The sequence below is a fragment of the Oratosquilla oratoria genome, chromosome 12, assembly GCF_046742065.1.
Source record: "Oratosquilla oratoria isolate Oo_2021 chromosome 12, ASM4674206v1, whole genome shotgun sequence".
Classification (NCBI taxonomy): domain Eukaryota; kingdom Metazoa; phylum Arthropoda; class Malacostraca; order Stomatopoda; family Squillidae; genus Oratosquilla; species Oratosquilla oratoria.
Window position 1 is genome coordinate 67,419,363 of NC_134788.1, and position 16,452 is coordinate 67,435,814.

Consider the following 16,452-nt stretch of genomic DNA (forward strand, 5'->3'; position numbering starts at 1 on the left):
CATATTGTGGTATGAGTGTGAGTGCATGTGGCGCGGACGGGGACAGGTGCTTAGCACCCCCCCCACACCGATTTGGGGGGAGGAGGGTCAAAGGACACGAGCGTTGGTACCCTCCCCCCCTTTCCGCCAGAGGTGGGGGGGAGTGCCCTCGCATCGGCGTGGGTGGACAGTGCCAAGGAAGGACCGCGCGTGGGTGGTTAAGTGAACGTGAGTGTAAGAGGGGTTTTTACACGGTCGTCAAACGGTTCGTCGAACGCGGTTCGACAGACACGTGTTTAAAGTGATGTGTGAACGTGTGAACGGGGTATTTGGTTGTCGAACCGTGTTCGACAACCAAATACCCCGTTCACACGTTCACACATCACTTTAAACACGTGTCTGTCGAACCGCGTTCGACGAACCGTTCGACCGTGTAAACCCACTCTAAGGGAGGGAGACACACCGAGGAACGGTGGGGCTAGTGTCAGTAGTTAGGAGATCGGTAATTAGATTAGGTACAGTGGCGCGAGTGTTCTAAGGAGGAGCAAAGACCCACCTAGAAGCAACCGAAAGAGCGGCATTTTCGACACCCAACCAAGTAAGTACCACACATGTTTTTGCAATTGTGCTTGTAAGGGATGCCGGTCTATAGTTTGTTGGATTTTCTTTACCTCCTCCTTTATATACTGGTACAATATTTGCATTTTTCCAATGTTGTGGTACTTTTGTGTGTGTGTGTGTGTGATTCATCATTCACCATGGTCTTGGATCAGGTGTTGGATCGTGATCGACAGTTATTAACCTCCCGGATAAGAGCTCAGAGCTCGTACGACCGATCCATGGGTAATACTGTAACCTTACACACACACACAGCCCAACTCCCCGCCCACGAGAGTTGGAGTAACAACCCGCAGCGCAGTGATACTGAAATAATTTCAACCCTGGGCGGGATTCGAACCCGGACCACTGTAGTGACAGGCGAGAACTTTAACCACTGCGCCACGAGGGGGGTGTATGTGTGTGCATATATACATTATATATATATATATATATATATATATATATATATATATATGCAAAATAACCACAGGAGAAAGGAAACTTGTATATTTATATATATCTTTATATATATATATATATATATATATATATATATATATGTATATGTATATATATATACATATACCTATATATATACATATATATATATATATATATATATATATATATATATATATATATATATATATGCAAAATAACCACAGGAGAAAGGAAACTTGTGTATATATATATATATATATATATATATATATATATATATATATATATATATATATATATATATATATATATGTATGTATGTATATACTGTCTGTAAAGAGTTTCGTTTTATATTGATTTATTTATAATTTTTATACTCAGCCCGCTCCTTCATTATTCATATTCTTTTCTCTTGATTTCCATAATTTGTGTAGTTCTTGTAAACATCTACTTTGCTTTCTCTGTTAGAATTTTCCTGTCGTGAATTCATCATTGTCATTGTCTCTTTAACTTTCATTCAATTCTATTTATCGATAGTTAATATTTATTTATTTATTATATTCATATTTATACTTGCTCCTTGAAGTCCCGGGGATTGTTTATTTATATATGACGTCATAACCCGTCAAGCTTTCATAACACTCGACTCTTTAGATCTTGTTTCCGGGACAGTGCTTTGTACAAGCTAAACCAGTATGCCTTCTAGAATTCGTAAGTGGAGTTATATTGTGGTAAGGTAGCTTAGTGCATTCGCATTTGTCAATTGTTACATTTCAATTTCCGTTTGGTAGTGCATAAGATATAGCAGTGATGAACGTGTGGGTTCTTAACAAAATATTTGCCAGCCTTACAATACAGCTACAGTTACCCACATCATCGACTAGCTCTTATCATTCCGAGCATTTGAACCCTAGATATAAGTACCACAAACAAATAGTAACGTCAGTAATTATATATATAAAAAAATTAAATGGGCAAACACATTTACCAAACCAAGGGGATAGGTTAGATTAGGTCAAGTCAGGTCTCACAGCTGCAATTAATATCATTACCTTTGGCTAGCTCTTATTAAGTATTTTGAACCCCATATATAAATATCACAAATTAAGGTATTTTTTCAGTTTCGACCATGGGCGCAATATAGCAATAGAAAATTATTAATTTTGTAAATTAAGATGTATCAGCGTAATATGCAATTTTGTGGGCGGAAATGAAAATGAAAAATACCTTGCTACAAGCAAATATGCTAATGAATGAAGTTGGTAGCATAGGATCGGGACATCTTGTCTGTCAATTGATGGCCTCGGCACTTCCGACAGTACCTCGCCAGGTACATTTTCTTGAAGGAATGTTATGGAGCTGAGATACAAGCATTCCTTCAAGCTACAAGAACTTTTTGTATACCCCACAAGCTGAGAGAGAGTGGTTGAAAAGCCCGCCAACGTCTCTCACGACGACGAGAACGAGGATGAGCTGGATGACATTTAATTTGCAGGTAATGATTTATTAAACACAGGTTAGGTTAGGTTGGTTAGATTAGGTTAGACGAATTTATCATCCTTTCATTTCTTCGATGTCAGCATCTATCATAACAAACATGGCGTACCATTCGTTCGACACAACTTCGTTACTTACGAAATCTGTTTTAGCACCTTTTTTTGTCTTTTATTTCTGCTCACAAAATTGCCTATCACGTTGATACATTATAATTTACAAAATTAATCATTAATTTTTTATTGCTATATTGCGCTCATGGTCGAAACTAAAAATTTACCCAAATTAATATTTATGATGATAGTGATTTTATGAAACTGAAACTGGTGAATATTTTGTTATAAAGAAATTTGCTGGTGTCACACCTGCAGTTCTTACCTATATCATTGGCTAGCTCTTATCATTTCGAGTATTTTGAGCCCCGTATATATAAGTACCACTAATATAGATGGTGATAGTGATTAAAAAAGAGAGATTTGCAAGCATCTTTATGTTTATCAACATGTATATCCTGTTTGCTTACACTGTTCTTACTTATTGGGGGATGGAGTATTTTTTTTCAAGTGCAAACCTACACAATATAGCATTAGGAAAGTAATAACCACATATACCAATGGCTCTTTCACCCTTACGAGGTGTAACAATGTTTTCCTACATGTAGGGGGACTTAGTGGGAAAAATCTCCCCTGTAGTTGGGAAGGCTTATGGGAGGATCTTGATTGAGAGTATTAGGAGAGGAACAGAGGGAGTAATTGGTGAGGAATAGTGTGGATTTAGGATGGGTAGAGGTTGTGTGGATCAGATTTTTGTGGTAAGACAGATATGTGAGAAAGCTATAAGAAAGGGGAAGGATGTTTTTTGAGCTTTTATGGATCTGAAAAAGGCTTACGACAGGGTAGACAGAAAGGCACTGTGGGAGGTTTTGCGGATATACAGGATAGGAGGAAAGCTCCTAGGAGCTGTCAAAAGTTTTTATGAGGGTAGTAGAGCTTGTGTCAGGATTAGAAATGGAGAGAGTGAGTGGTTCGAGGTAAAGGTGGGACTTTGTCAAGGATGTGTTACGTTGCCCTGGCTGTTCAACTTATACATGGATGGGGTAGTGCGAGAGGTAAATGCAAGGGTAGTGGGTCAGGGATTGGAGATGGTTAAAGAAAATGGAGAAAAGTGGGAGGTGAGCCAGCTGTTGTTTGCGGACAACACTGCGCTTGTGACAGGATCGGAGGAGGGATTGAGGAAGTTGGTGACAGAGTTTGGGAGAGTGTGTGATAGAAGAAAGCTGAAGATAAATGTGGGTAAAAGTAAGGTGATGAGATGTACAAGGGGTGAAAGTGGCAGTAGACTGGAAATGAGCATTAAGGGAGAGTGACTGGAGGAATTGGATAGTTTTAGATACTTGGGTGCAAATGTGGCAGGAAAAGGTGGAGTGAAGGTGGAGGTAGAGTGTAGATTGAAAGACGTGAGTAAATGCCTTGGTGGATTAAAAAGTGTAATGAGGAATAAACATTTGGGAATGGATGCTAAGAGGAGACTGTATGAAGGAGTGATTGTGCCAACAGCACTGTATGGGGCAGAAATATGGAACATAAGAGAGTAAGAGAGAAGGAGTTTAAATGTGTTTGAGATGAGGTGTCTGAGAAGTATGATGGAGGCTACTAGGCTAGATAGAGTGAGAAATGAGGAGGTGAGGAGGAGAACAGGGGTTGATTAAAGAGTATTAGGATGGTTTGGACACATGGAGAGAATGAGTGAAGAATGGATGGATGGTGGATGGGGTGAAGGGGGCTTTGGGGAAGAGGGGAATGTCGGTTGAGTAAGGACGGAAGAGTACAGAAGACGGGTGAATGGAGAATGGTTGTATATGGACGATGTTGTGATGCATGAGGTGGAATGGGCGGGGGGTGGGGGGGAAAGTAGTATGTGTGAGCAAAATTTGATGCAGCCCAAAGGGAGTTCTCCCCGTCTTCTCCTTTTATGCAGGGGGGGGGGGAACGGAGAGGGGGGTTCGCCGATTTAATGAAGCGGCCTTGCTGTGGATGTGCTGTGTCTTGTGACACTGCTTCTGACCCAGGGCAGTGGACAAGGTGCAGGGATGACCTGTCATCGAGGAGGTGCTAAGATAAAAGGGAGGGTGGAGGGGTGTGGAGTGTATTCAGGAATGGAATGGGTGGGAATGATTTTATGCCCTTTCCTTTTTGGCTACCTCCATTGTAATGGGGAAAAAGCCTTGGTCAAAAGTGGATACTGAAAAAGATCTCGGCGTAATTATCAGTAACGATCTCAAATCAACCAAGCAGTGTATTTCAGCCTCTGAGAAAGCAAATAAGATTCTAGGACTGATTGCACGATCTTTTGATTTCAAAAGTCCAACACTCATTAACAAGCTATATAAATTGTTAGTTCGTCCACATTTGGAATATGTTGTTTCCGTATGGTCACCGAAACTCATTAAAGACATTGATAGACTGGAAAAAGTACAACAGCGACCCACAAAACTGATTCCAAATATCAAAAATAAATCATACAAAAATCGGCTAAAACATATGAATCTGTTTTCCCTAAAAAAGCGTAGACTCAGAGGTGACTTGATACAGGTCTTTAAAATTCTAAAGGGAATTGACAACATCAAAAGTGACAAAATTTTCACATTGAATGAGAATCAGACAAGAAACAATGGTCTCAAACTGTCCAGAAATAGATTCAGTTTGGAAGTAGGTAGAAACAACTTTGTCAACCGTGTAGTTAATGAATGGAATAAACTTCCTGCACAGGTAGTGCAATGTAGTTCAGTTCGAAGCTTTAAGAATCAATTAGATAAACACCTAAGCAAGATGCTGTAATGATTATAATTTATTTTATATTATTTGTTGTTGTTTTGTCATCATTTTGATTTTCATTTATTATTAGTTATATGTTAAATTATTATTTACTATTAACCTGTTTGTTTATTATTTAACTATACCTATGCATTTATTTATGTATTTTATTTGTTATTTACATTATTATAGTTTTTAGTTATTAATTTATTATTATTATGATTTTTTTTTTTGCATCCGACCTAGATATGGACAAAAAGGTCTCCTGTCGGCATGCTCTGCCATTCTAATCCTTTGTAATCCTTTGTAATGCATAGCACCATTGTAACCTGAGAGTGATGTCTCGAGGGTCTGGTCCACTGCCTCTTGAGGTCCACATGATTTTTTAAGTGTGTCTATAGAGATATTTTGTGATTTAATCGATTCCAGGGGCCATGGGCAACTGTTTACTAGGACCATGAGGGGAATAACTTCTAACTGTCACAAATGGGGAACCTTGTACCTATGGGAGCCACTTGTTTTAAAAAGTGGTTCCTCATTATTAAAATTTTTGTTCATAACGAAGCTAAGACCTCCCCCCACAACTCATTCCAGCTCAGACATCCAGCCATCCAACACAGGATGACCCTGTCAGGTGGTCCTTCTAGTGGGTGGCCCTATGGCCCATACAGGCAGCCAAGCTCTGGGAACCATTTTGTCTGGTCCCTCAGTAGCGATCTTGCTAGCACGGGTAGCCTTCTCCCCCAAAGGAAGAGCTAGAGCTGAAGCCCCCTCTAGTATTGTTTGCCAGGTCATAAGGATAGGCAAGCCCCCTCACCATGACAAGGTGGTTCTCATTAGGTGGGCAGAACTATGTGAATATGAGACCAATGAAAGGGTGTGGGATAGGTAAAATGTGGGTGTATGATTTGACTCTGCCACTCCCGTTAGAGGAGGAAAGGGCCTATTGGTATGTACTATTGACAGCACTTATAATTGGTACACTGGTTGAAAAGTGGCTCATATCATAGTTGATCTGGCAACTGTGTATTTACCTAGTTGTATAAACACGGCAAAGGAAACATGGACTGGAAGTGAAGTGTTTATTCCTGAGCATGTATATAAACTCTGCACGTATCCAGTATGCTCATTCCTTTGAGAAAGTCAGTAGACGAAACGTCAGGAATAAACGCTTCACTTCCAGTCCATGTTTCCTTTGCCGTGTTTATGTGACTTGTTCACATGGATTTTCATTTACCTAATTGTAATATACAGGAAAGGAGCAACACTTGTTGGGTCCCATCTCCTATTCTTTAATTATCTAATATACTTAGACTCAAATTCATGTAAAAATGAAAAATATGGTGACTAGGAAACAAAATGCACTGTGCAGGTGTTGAGGCTTGAATGAGTGATGTAACTCCTACCTGTGAAGAGGTTACGTAGTCTAACTCCATTCAACTGCTCTTGGTGTTTATGTTGAAGTGAAACAGTATGAATGGGTCAGAGCAAACACTGTTGTAATGACCAATTTACCATTTTCAGAATTTCCGCAATATGAAGTTGATATTATGTGTGTGTATAGATATGACCAAATTAATAATCAGTAACCAATGTTAACAGTCAAGTAGTGGTTGATGGTGAGTAGTGTGGATATGTAGATGGGCACCCTCTTAACCCATTAAACTCCGATGACAAGATTCTTGTCATCGGAGTTTAATGGGTTAAGGCTAGGCATGTGAAGTAGCATTTTGCCATGGAAGTGGCATGGGAGCAAGGTGTGTGTCACCAACCACAACTTGACTATTATTGATATTGGTCACTGATTATCTGCTTGGTTATATCTATACACACAAATCATATCAACTTCACAAATATAGTGGAAATTCTGAAAATGGTAAACTGACCTATATAATAGTGGGTGTTCCAACCCATTCATATTGTTTCACTATAATGTAAACAAACACATAGTTGCCAGACACAAGTCACTGTCCAACCAGTGTATCAGATATAAGTGCTGAAGATAGCACATCTGTCTGTGCTATTATGTTCTTGTATAAAATGTTCAAATGGGAAGCATCAAATGAAGCCAAAGCTCAGAGAGTATTCAAATTTACGTTGATTAGTGTTAATAGGCAGGAACACCTTCTAAACTGAGATAATATTAATATGAAAGGTTTGACAGATTTTTTTTTTCTCAGTATTATCACAGTGTCACAACCAGTAAGGGAGATGTAACTGACTTCCTGAAAGATGACTGGGTTTGTGTATATAATGCTTTGGTGTTTAGATGACCTGTAGGTTGATTATGTTAAAGCACTAACTCTCACAGTATACATTGTCTTTTCACTACTTTCATATCTACTAGAATTGCACCTTTGGTAACAGTTCCTCCCTAAGTATGTCATTATTGTTAAGATTGTCTTAGTAGGTATATCTATGAGACAGACATTTTACTAAATATGACAAAAAAAATGGAAAGTGCCTCTACACTTTCTTAGATAAATCTTAATTATTATGTTTTGCTAAATAACACAGGTACACCCCACTTACTAGTGTATCTTAAACAATGTGACTTGCTTCACTTATTTGACTCAGATGAGTGAAATGAAAATAAATCTTCCTAGAATAGGTCATGTTTAGATTCAAGATTTTTGAGCCTAAACATGGAATGTTATGGAGTTATATAAAAACATGACTGCTGTGGCCAACTGAGCCATTCCCCACTTCCAGATCTTGTGACATGATGAAAAAGCTAGAGCAGAATTTAAGTCAATTCTGGTTGTAGTGGGGTGAGTATGCATGTAGCCACTGGATGATTTTCAGCATATTTCTAATGAAAAATTAAAATGTAATATATCATAGCACCATATCTGCTTGTGTTTCTACTTGTTTTATGTTAGGTTGTGGGTCTGTTTAGGTACAAAGGGACTGAGTATGAAATGGTTTGTGTACAAAATGTCCACAATCCTATTATAGTGTATTACACAATTTCAGAGATCAATCATATAAATACATTTTTTCCAGGATGAGGGTAACTATCACCATTTCTTTGGAAGAGCTATCCATAGATTCCATGAGTCATATGATGAAGAGGGTCCAGTGTGACATCTGCGGCACAGTAATATCGTGAGTCATCTTATGTATTGCATGAGGACCCACTTTGGAGAGAAGCCTTTCCAGCGTGACCTGTGTATTTCTGCTTTCTCACAAAAGGGTAAACTTGCATTGCACAAAGTCACCTCAAAGATCATGTGGTGACGCACAAAGGAGAGAAGCCTTTCCAGTGTGACCTGTGTGCTTCTGCTTTCTCACAAAAGGGTGATCTCAAGTGTCGAATGATGACCCACACAGGAGAGAAGCCTTTCCAATTTGACCTGTGCAATGCAGTTCTCTCATGAAAGAATCACCTCAATTGTCATAAGATGACAAACACTGGAGAAATGCCATTCCAGTGTGGCCTGTGTGATAGATCTTTCATACAAAAGTGTTTCCTTAGAGATCATGTGATGACTCACACAGGAGAAAAACCTTTCCAGTGTGAGCTGTGCAACTCTGCTTTCTCACAAAAACGTTATCTCACAAAGCATATGAAGACCCACACAGGAGAGAAGCCTTTCCAGTGTGGCCTCTGTGATAAAGCTTTCTTACATAAGGAGTCTCTCACACAACATATGATGACCCACACAGGAGAGAAGCCTTTCCAGTGTGACCTGTGTAGTGCAGCTTTCTCACAAAAGAATCACCTCAGGTTTCATAAGATGACCCACACAGGAGAGAAGCCATTTCAGTGTAGCCTATGTGATAAAACTTTCGCCCAAAAGTGTCACCTCAAAGATCACATGATGATCCACACAGGAGAGAAGCCTTTCCAGTGTGTCCTCTGTGATTCTGCTTTCACAAAAAAGTGTTCTCTCACACAGCATATGAGGACCCACACAGGAGAGAAGCCTTTCCAATGTGACCTGTGCAATGCAGCGTTCTCACAAAAGAATCACCTCAAATTTCATAAGATGGCCCACACAGGAGAGAAGCCTTTCCAATGTGGCCTGTGCAATAAAACTTTTGCACAAAAGTGTCATTTCAGAGAACATGTGATGATCCACACAGGAGAGAAGCCTTTCCAGTGTGTTGTCTGTGATTCTGCTTTCACAAAAAAGTGTTTGCTCACACAACACATGAGGACACATACGTGAGAAGCCTTTTCAGTGTGACCTGTGTGACTCTACTTTCTCAGAAAAGGATAATCTCTCAAAGCATATGAGGCCCCACACAGGAGAGAAACCTTTCCAGTGTTAACTGTGGAATTCTGCTTTCTCACAAAGAGTAATCTTACACAGCATATGAGGACCCACACAGGAGAGAAGCCTTTCAAGTGTGACTTGGGCGATTCTGGTTTCTCACATAATAGTTCTCTCTTGAGGCATGTGACCCACACTGGAGAGAATCCGTACCTGCGTGACCTGTACGATGCCTCGAATATCACATGACCCACAAAGAGGCCTTTCCAGTGTGACCTGTGCAACTCAGATTTCTTGCAAATGAGGTCTCAAGCATGACATGGTAACTCGCGCTGGTAAGAAGCCACGCCAATGTAATCTGTTCTGTGAAGTGTGATTTTGAGAATCTGTCAATGACCTTAAGAATATGAATTTAGTTTCGTAATTTCATATGTAGTATTTAGATAATTTGTATTGTGTTTGGCAGTTATCACCAGTACTTAGTCAAGTAAAATAAATCAAGAAGCATGTAATTTATTTTGCCCCCTCATATAGTCCTGATAGCCTGATAACTGAATACTTTATATATATATATATATATATATATATATATATATGTATATATATATATATATATATATATATATATATATATTTTTTTTTTAAGAAAAAAAAAAAAAAAGTCAGTGCAGTTTCCTACAGAGACCTACTGCTCAAAAACAACATGAGCAAAGAAGATACTGATGACAAAGGTTACTAAAAGAGCTTTAGAGTAGAAGAAATACTAAGATAAAGCTCAGCAATGAAACATCATCAAAGTAAAGATCAGATGTTAAAAATTATGATAAAGGAAAAGGAGCTGTTGGAAAGGTCCACCGCGACTTTCTGCCTAACTTGAAAAAGAAACAAAGATAACCACGGCAACCACATTTGGTAAATAGTGCACACAGACATGGTCTGTATTTACAAAACTAAAAAAAAAAAAACATTCTTCAAATAACAATATTTGTAAAGAATTTATGTACCACATCAAACTCAAAGGAAGCAAAAGGCGTGAAGTGATAACAAATTGGTAGCTGCTAGTGAATGACTGGATGAAATAAAGAAAACTGCTATGTCTATTTACAGGACAGATTCCATGAGAATGAGGTACAAGAATGGTCACTGTATATCTCCTCCATTTCACATTGTAATTCTCATTGGGTAGTAAATGTGTTTATGCCCTTTGTCTTGAATATCATGATATTCTGGTTGATACTATAGAAATAATGAGTTAGTTGAATGATTTAGAAATTTCTGTGCAGGAAAAAATTAGATCCAAGATTATATAAAATTTTACAGAATGAACAGTTCTGTGACTTTGCAAAGTTGATGGATATTGGAGGAATCTTGCATCTAGTGCAAACTGTGAATGAGATTTTAGTGTAATGCATATACCAAAGGCTGTCTTCCCCATCACACAGGAGGTAGCAAAAAAAAAAAGCAAAGGTATAGAAACCACTCCCACCCATTTCATCCCCTACATACTCCACTCCCCTCCACCCTCTTCCCTCCCTCTTACCTTGGCACCTCCTGGATGATGGGTTGCCCCAGCATCTTGTCCACTGTCCTGAGTTAGAAGCTGTGTCACAAGACACAGCACATCCACAGCAAAGCTGCTTCATTAATCATGTAGAAAAGGAGAAGTCAAGAAGAAATCCCTTTGGGCTGCGTCCAATTATTTCTCATACTCTGTCACCCCTCATCCCCCACCCACTCCCCCTCATGCATCACAGCATTATCCATACACAACCATTCTCCATTCACCCCTATCTTCTGTCCTCTCCTGTCCTTCCTCAACAGACATTCCCCTCTTTCCCAATGCCCCTTTTACCCCATCCATCTCATCCTTGGTCACCCCCTCATGTTCACTCCTTCCACCTCTGCCTTCCACACCTCTTTTAATGCTCTTTCTTCATTCATTCATTCCATGTGTCCAAACCATCCCAATACTCTTTCATCAACCCTATCTCCCAACTCCCTTTCCACCCCTGTTCTCCTTCCCACCTCCTCATTTCTCACTCTAGCCTAGTAACCCCTATCATACTTCTCAGGTATTTCATCTCAAACACATTCAAACTTCTCTCTTCCTTTCTTTATGTTCCATTTCTGCCCTATACAGGGCTGTTGGCACAATCACTCCTTCATACAATCTCCTCTTAGCATCCATTCCCAAATATCTATTTCTCATTACACTTTTTAATCCCCCAAGGCATTTACTTGCTTCTCTCAATCTACATTCTACCTCCACCCCCACTCCTTCCTTTCTCGCCACATTCACTACCCTTCCTTCTATTTCCTCCCATCCTCCTTGTTCCACATACCTTGCATACCTTGTGACTCCCTCCTTGAACCATCCCCATTCCTCCTCCACTCCTAGTTCTACTCTATCCTTCACTCCCACTCCTCTCTCAGCTTCTTATACTCCTTTTCTTTTTCATTGAAGCAGTTTACTCTAAGTACCTCACTATCTTCTGCCCTTTTCATCCTTCTCCACCTATTCTCCATTCTCAACCTACTTTCCACCAAAAAATTATCTATTTCCCCATTATCTCCCCTTAGAACATGTACATCCTTAACTCTTCCTACTATACTCCTGGTTACCACTATATAGTCCATTAGTGCTCTATCTGCCACCCTTCCATCCACCACCCTTTCCCATGTGTACTTATGCTTGATTTTCTTCCTAAACACTGTATTTGCTATCATCAACTCTCAAGACACATCACCATCAACTCTCCACTATGATTTTTTCCTGGAAATCCATTCTTCCTAATCACTCTATTGGTTCCTTTCCTACCCTAGCATTAAGGTTTCCTAACACCATTACATTGACATTTCTCCCTAATCCCTCTATGCACTCATTTAAATCCATCCAAAAAGACTTCCTTTATGCTCTTCTTGCTACCAGGCCCATATGCACTTACAAAAACCCACATCTCCCTTCTCAACTTCACCTTTATTCACATTAACCTTGAAGAAACCTCCTTCCACTCCACTACATCTCTTCACTTACTAGTATAGCCACCCCTTCTCTCCCTCATCCTCTCTTCATTCCTGAGAACCTCCCAACTACACTCCCAAACTCACACTCACCCCTCCCTTTCAACTTAGTTTCACTCAATGCCAACACATCCATCTTTCTTTTCACAAACATACTGCCTGTCTCTTCCCTTTTTCTCTCATCTGTACCACATCCACACACATTAAAAGACCCAAACCTTAGGATACTGGTTGGAAAACTCCTAGACCCTCTTATGCCTTTACTTAATAAATGTCCCCTTTGGGGCTTCAGGTAGCAGGATTCCTAGTCCTATCCCCATCCCATTTTTTGTTGCTTCATACAACTCAAGTGGGATGGCTTGGTGGTAGTATTCTTTTCCCCCACCGCAGAGTAGGCAAAAAAAGGAAATGAATATTCATAGAAATGGTACAGGACAGTAAAAAGGGGTGGGTGGGGACAGCATAATGGAGGGACAGTCACAGTATAATAAAAGTGTCATCATTTCTCTATGAACAGAGGCTTCCTCTATCACAGGCAAAATGATGCATGACTCTGGTCCATAGGGGCGCCCCATATAGACCCTAAAATATCAACTGCACGCTCCTTTGCCACAATAACATGCAGCCAATACCCCAGACAGGGTATAAAAAAAACTAGAAACTGTTTAGGATATGCTTATGGGAGTGAAAAACTACCAATTATATGAAAATTGAATCAATTTAGAAATTGTGTTAGAAGACTGGGTGAATGCCAAAGACAAGAGAAAGGAAATAAGTTAGAAGCTAGAACTAAACTAGTTGAGAATTGGACTTGTTTTATTATGTATATTCAGAGTTATTTGCAAAGTTAGAAAGTTTGAATAAAGGTAATCAGTCACTAGTGTTTTATTTCATACTGCTAATCAGATCAATATAGGATATGTATTAAACATTTTTGCCAGCTCGGCTATTGTTGTCACGCAAAGAACTTGAAATACAAAATCAGTGCAAAATAAATAGGAAATATAATTAAAATGTGTGCCTAATAATTTGTCTTGTTTCTTGAAAAACAAATTTCAAATGTATTTCAAATACATGATAAATTATCAAACTAGATGGCACTCAGAGAGCACATATGTCCACCATCAGAGTCACAGAATTGATCAAGATAATTTTTTCCACATTATAAATAATGGTAGGGGCCACTTTGTATACAATCTATATATGCCAGGGTCACAAAAAAAAAAAAATCCTGGATCCACATACATATCTGGATCTGCCTCAAAATCTAATAACTTTTCTTGGTAAAACTCCAGCCTTTCAACAAAATTTCATATCTGTTTATAACTTCTTGAGTAAAGTTTCTAACAAATGTTGGCAAAAACATAATTTCCTTGGTGGAGGTAATAAAACACACTTAAAAATCTTATACATTTGCTTAACTGGTAAGTATGGTGACTCATGGTTGTGCACATACGTTGCAATGAAGTCAAAATTTGCATACAGGCAAATTTCTGTTGCTCATAGCAAAACAGAGGGAACATTGGTGATGAAACGTTTGGCAAAAAGTCACCTTGAATATCATGTGGTGACCCACACAGGAGATAAGCCTGTGACCTGTGGGATTCTACTTTCTCAAGAAAGGGTTATCTCAAGTTGCATATAATGACCCATACTTGTGAGATGCCTTCCCACTGTGACCGGTGTGATGCAGCTTTTGCTCAAAAACATAATATCAAAGGTCACATGGTGGCTCATACTAGAGAGAAGCCTTTCTAATGTGACCTGTGCTATTTTGAAAAAAAAAAAAAAAAAAAAAAACGTGGCATATGGTAACCCACACTGGAGATGAAGTTGTCACTCAAAAGAGTCCCATCATTTATCACATGATGATTTACACTGGAGAGAAGCCTTCCTAGTTTGACCTGTTCAATTATGCTTTCACACAAATGAGTCACCTCAAATATAACATGACCTACACAGGAGAGAAGCCATTCTAGAATATTAATCTCAATGCTTAGTGTCATAGTCTAAGTTTGGTACATGTATATATATATATGTGTGTATATTACCTAGTTGTATTTTACGGGAAGGGGAGCTATGCTTGTGGTGTCCCATCTTCATATCTCATTTTATCTAAACTATTTTTAAATTAGTGTGTGTGTGCGTATGTGTGTATAGGAGTAGTTTTCAGCACAGAAAATGACACCTTGATTGAGATAGATAACAGGATCATGAAGTTTAATGCGACTCTACTTACTATATCCACTCATTAAAGACTGCCACGTGCCAAGGAAAGTAAAGACCATCTTATATATGAGTATACTACGACCTATACTTACATATTATGGGCACGAGGCTTGGTCGCTTACCACCAAAGTTGGAAATAAAATTCAAGTAACAGAAATGAAAGTTTTAAGATTAATAAAGGACGTCACCAGAAGAGACAGAATCCGGAATGTTTCCATCAGACAAGAATTAGGAGTGGAAAATAACCTTAAATTCATTGAGAAAGGAGAGCTATGATGTTTTGGTCATATGAAAAGAATGAACATCAACAGATATCCAAGAAAATATTATGAGTTGAGACCTGAAGGAGCAAGACCAGTAGGTAGACCCAGAGTGAGGTGGAGGGACAACATTAGTAGAGCAGTGGAAGCCAGGGGAGAGAATCTTGAAGACATCAAACACCAGCATCTATAGGAGGACAGGATCAGATGGAGGGGCTACATAAGGCAGAACGACTGACAAGCTTTAATGCTTAACAGGAGACAGGTAAGGAGGAAAGAAAGTAAGATATATGTATGCATATATATATATATATATGTTTAGAAGCTCCGCCATAGGATACGAACCCTGACCCATGCGTCGATAATCACGAGGCCAAGACGCTAGCGACCATGCTACATGGTGATGGTTCAAAAGGACTGTACTAGTCCCCGACCACGCTTCACGTAACATTGGAAGATCTAGTCTCATTTTCATCTAATCCCGTATTAGGCGAGCCCTCCGACAAGTTGTGTATGTTTAAGACAGATTGAACATTTTTAGAAGCTCCGCCATGGGATACGAACCCTGACCCGTGCGTCGATAATCACGAGGCCAAGACGCTAGCGACCATGCTACATGGTGATGGTTTAAAAGGACTGTACTAGTCCCCGACCACGCTTCATGTAACATTGGAAGATCTAGTCTCATTTTCATCTAATCCCGTATTAGGCGAGCCCTCCGACAAGTTGTGTATGTTTAAGACACAACTTGTCAGAGGGCTCGCCTAATACGGGATTAGATGAAAATGAGACTAGATCTTCCAATGTTACGTGAAGCGTGGTCGGGGACTAGTACAGTCCTTTTGAACCATCACCATGTAGCATGGTCGCTAGCGTCTTGGCCTCGTGATTATCGACGCACGGGTCAGGGTTCGTATCCCATGGCGGAGCTTCTAAAAATGTTCAATCTGTCTTAAACATACACAACTTGTCGGAGGGCTCGCCTAATACGGGATTAGATGAAAATGAGACTAGATCTTCCAATGTTACGTGAAGCGTGGTCGGGGACTAGTACAGTCCTTTTGAACCATCACCATGTAGCATGGTCGCTAACGTCTTGGTCTCGTGATTATCGACGCACGGGTCAGGGTTCGTATCCCATGGCGGAGCTTCTAAAAATGTTCAATCTGTCTTAAACATACACAACATATATAGGAAAAGGAGAAGGAGTATGAAAAGAAGCTGAAGGAGGAGTGGGAGGGAGTAAAGGATAGAGCAGAGATGGGTGTGGAGGAGGAATGGGGATGGTTCAAGGAGGGGGTCTTAAAGTGTGCAAGGATGGTGTGTGGACCAAGATGGACAGGGGGAAATAGAAGAAAGGGTAGTGAATGGTGGGATGAGGAAACAAAGAAGGTT

General features: G+C 39.6%; 1 protein-coding gene across 3 annotated transcripts; it reads left to right on the plus strand.

Moving 5' to 3' along the window:
• Nucleotides 1–1,620: 1,620 nt before the first annotated feature.
• LOC143030858 (uncharacterized) lies at nucleotides 1,621–10,095 on the plus strand. 3 transcript variants are annotated; one of them, XM_076194079.1, is made up of 2 exons: nucleotides 1,621–1,731; nucleotides 8,334–10,095. In XM_076194079.1, exon 2 carries the CDS (start codon nucleotides 8,732–8,734, stop codon nucleotides 9,500–9,502), a length of 771 nt encoding a protein of 256 aa, XP_076050194.1. In that variant the 5' UTR covers nucleotides 1,621–1,731; nucleotides 8,334–8,731; the 3' UTR covers nucleotides 9,503–10,095. The 3 variants fall into 3 exon arrangements, with proteins under 3 accessions (XP_076050194.1, XP_076050195.1, XP_076050196.1); XM_076194080.1 differs by having other exon boundaries at nucleotides 1,649–1,751; XM_076194081.1 differs by lacking the exon at nucleotides 1,621–1,731 and adding an exon at nucleotides 7,188–8,098.
• The last annotated feature ends 6,357 nt before the right edge of the window (nucleotides 10,096–16,452 follow it).

Bases quoted from the DNA above. Each gene is read 5' to 3' on its own strand.
- LOC143030858 (XM_076194079.1), top strand. From the start codon at position 8,732: ATGACAAACACTGGAGAAATGCCATTCCAGTGTGGCCTGTGTGATAGA.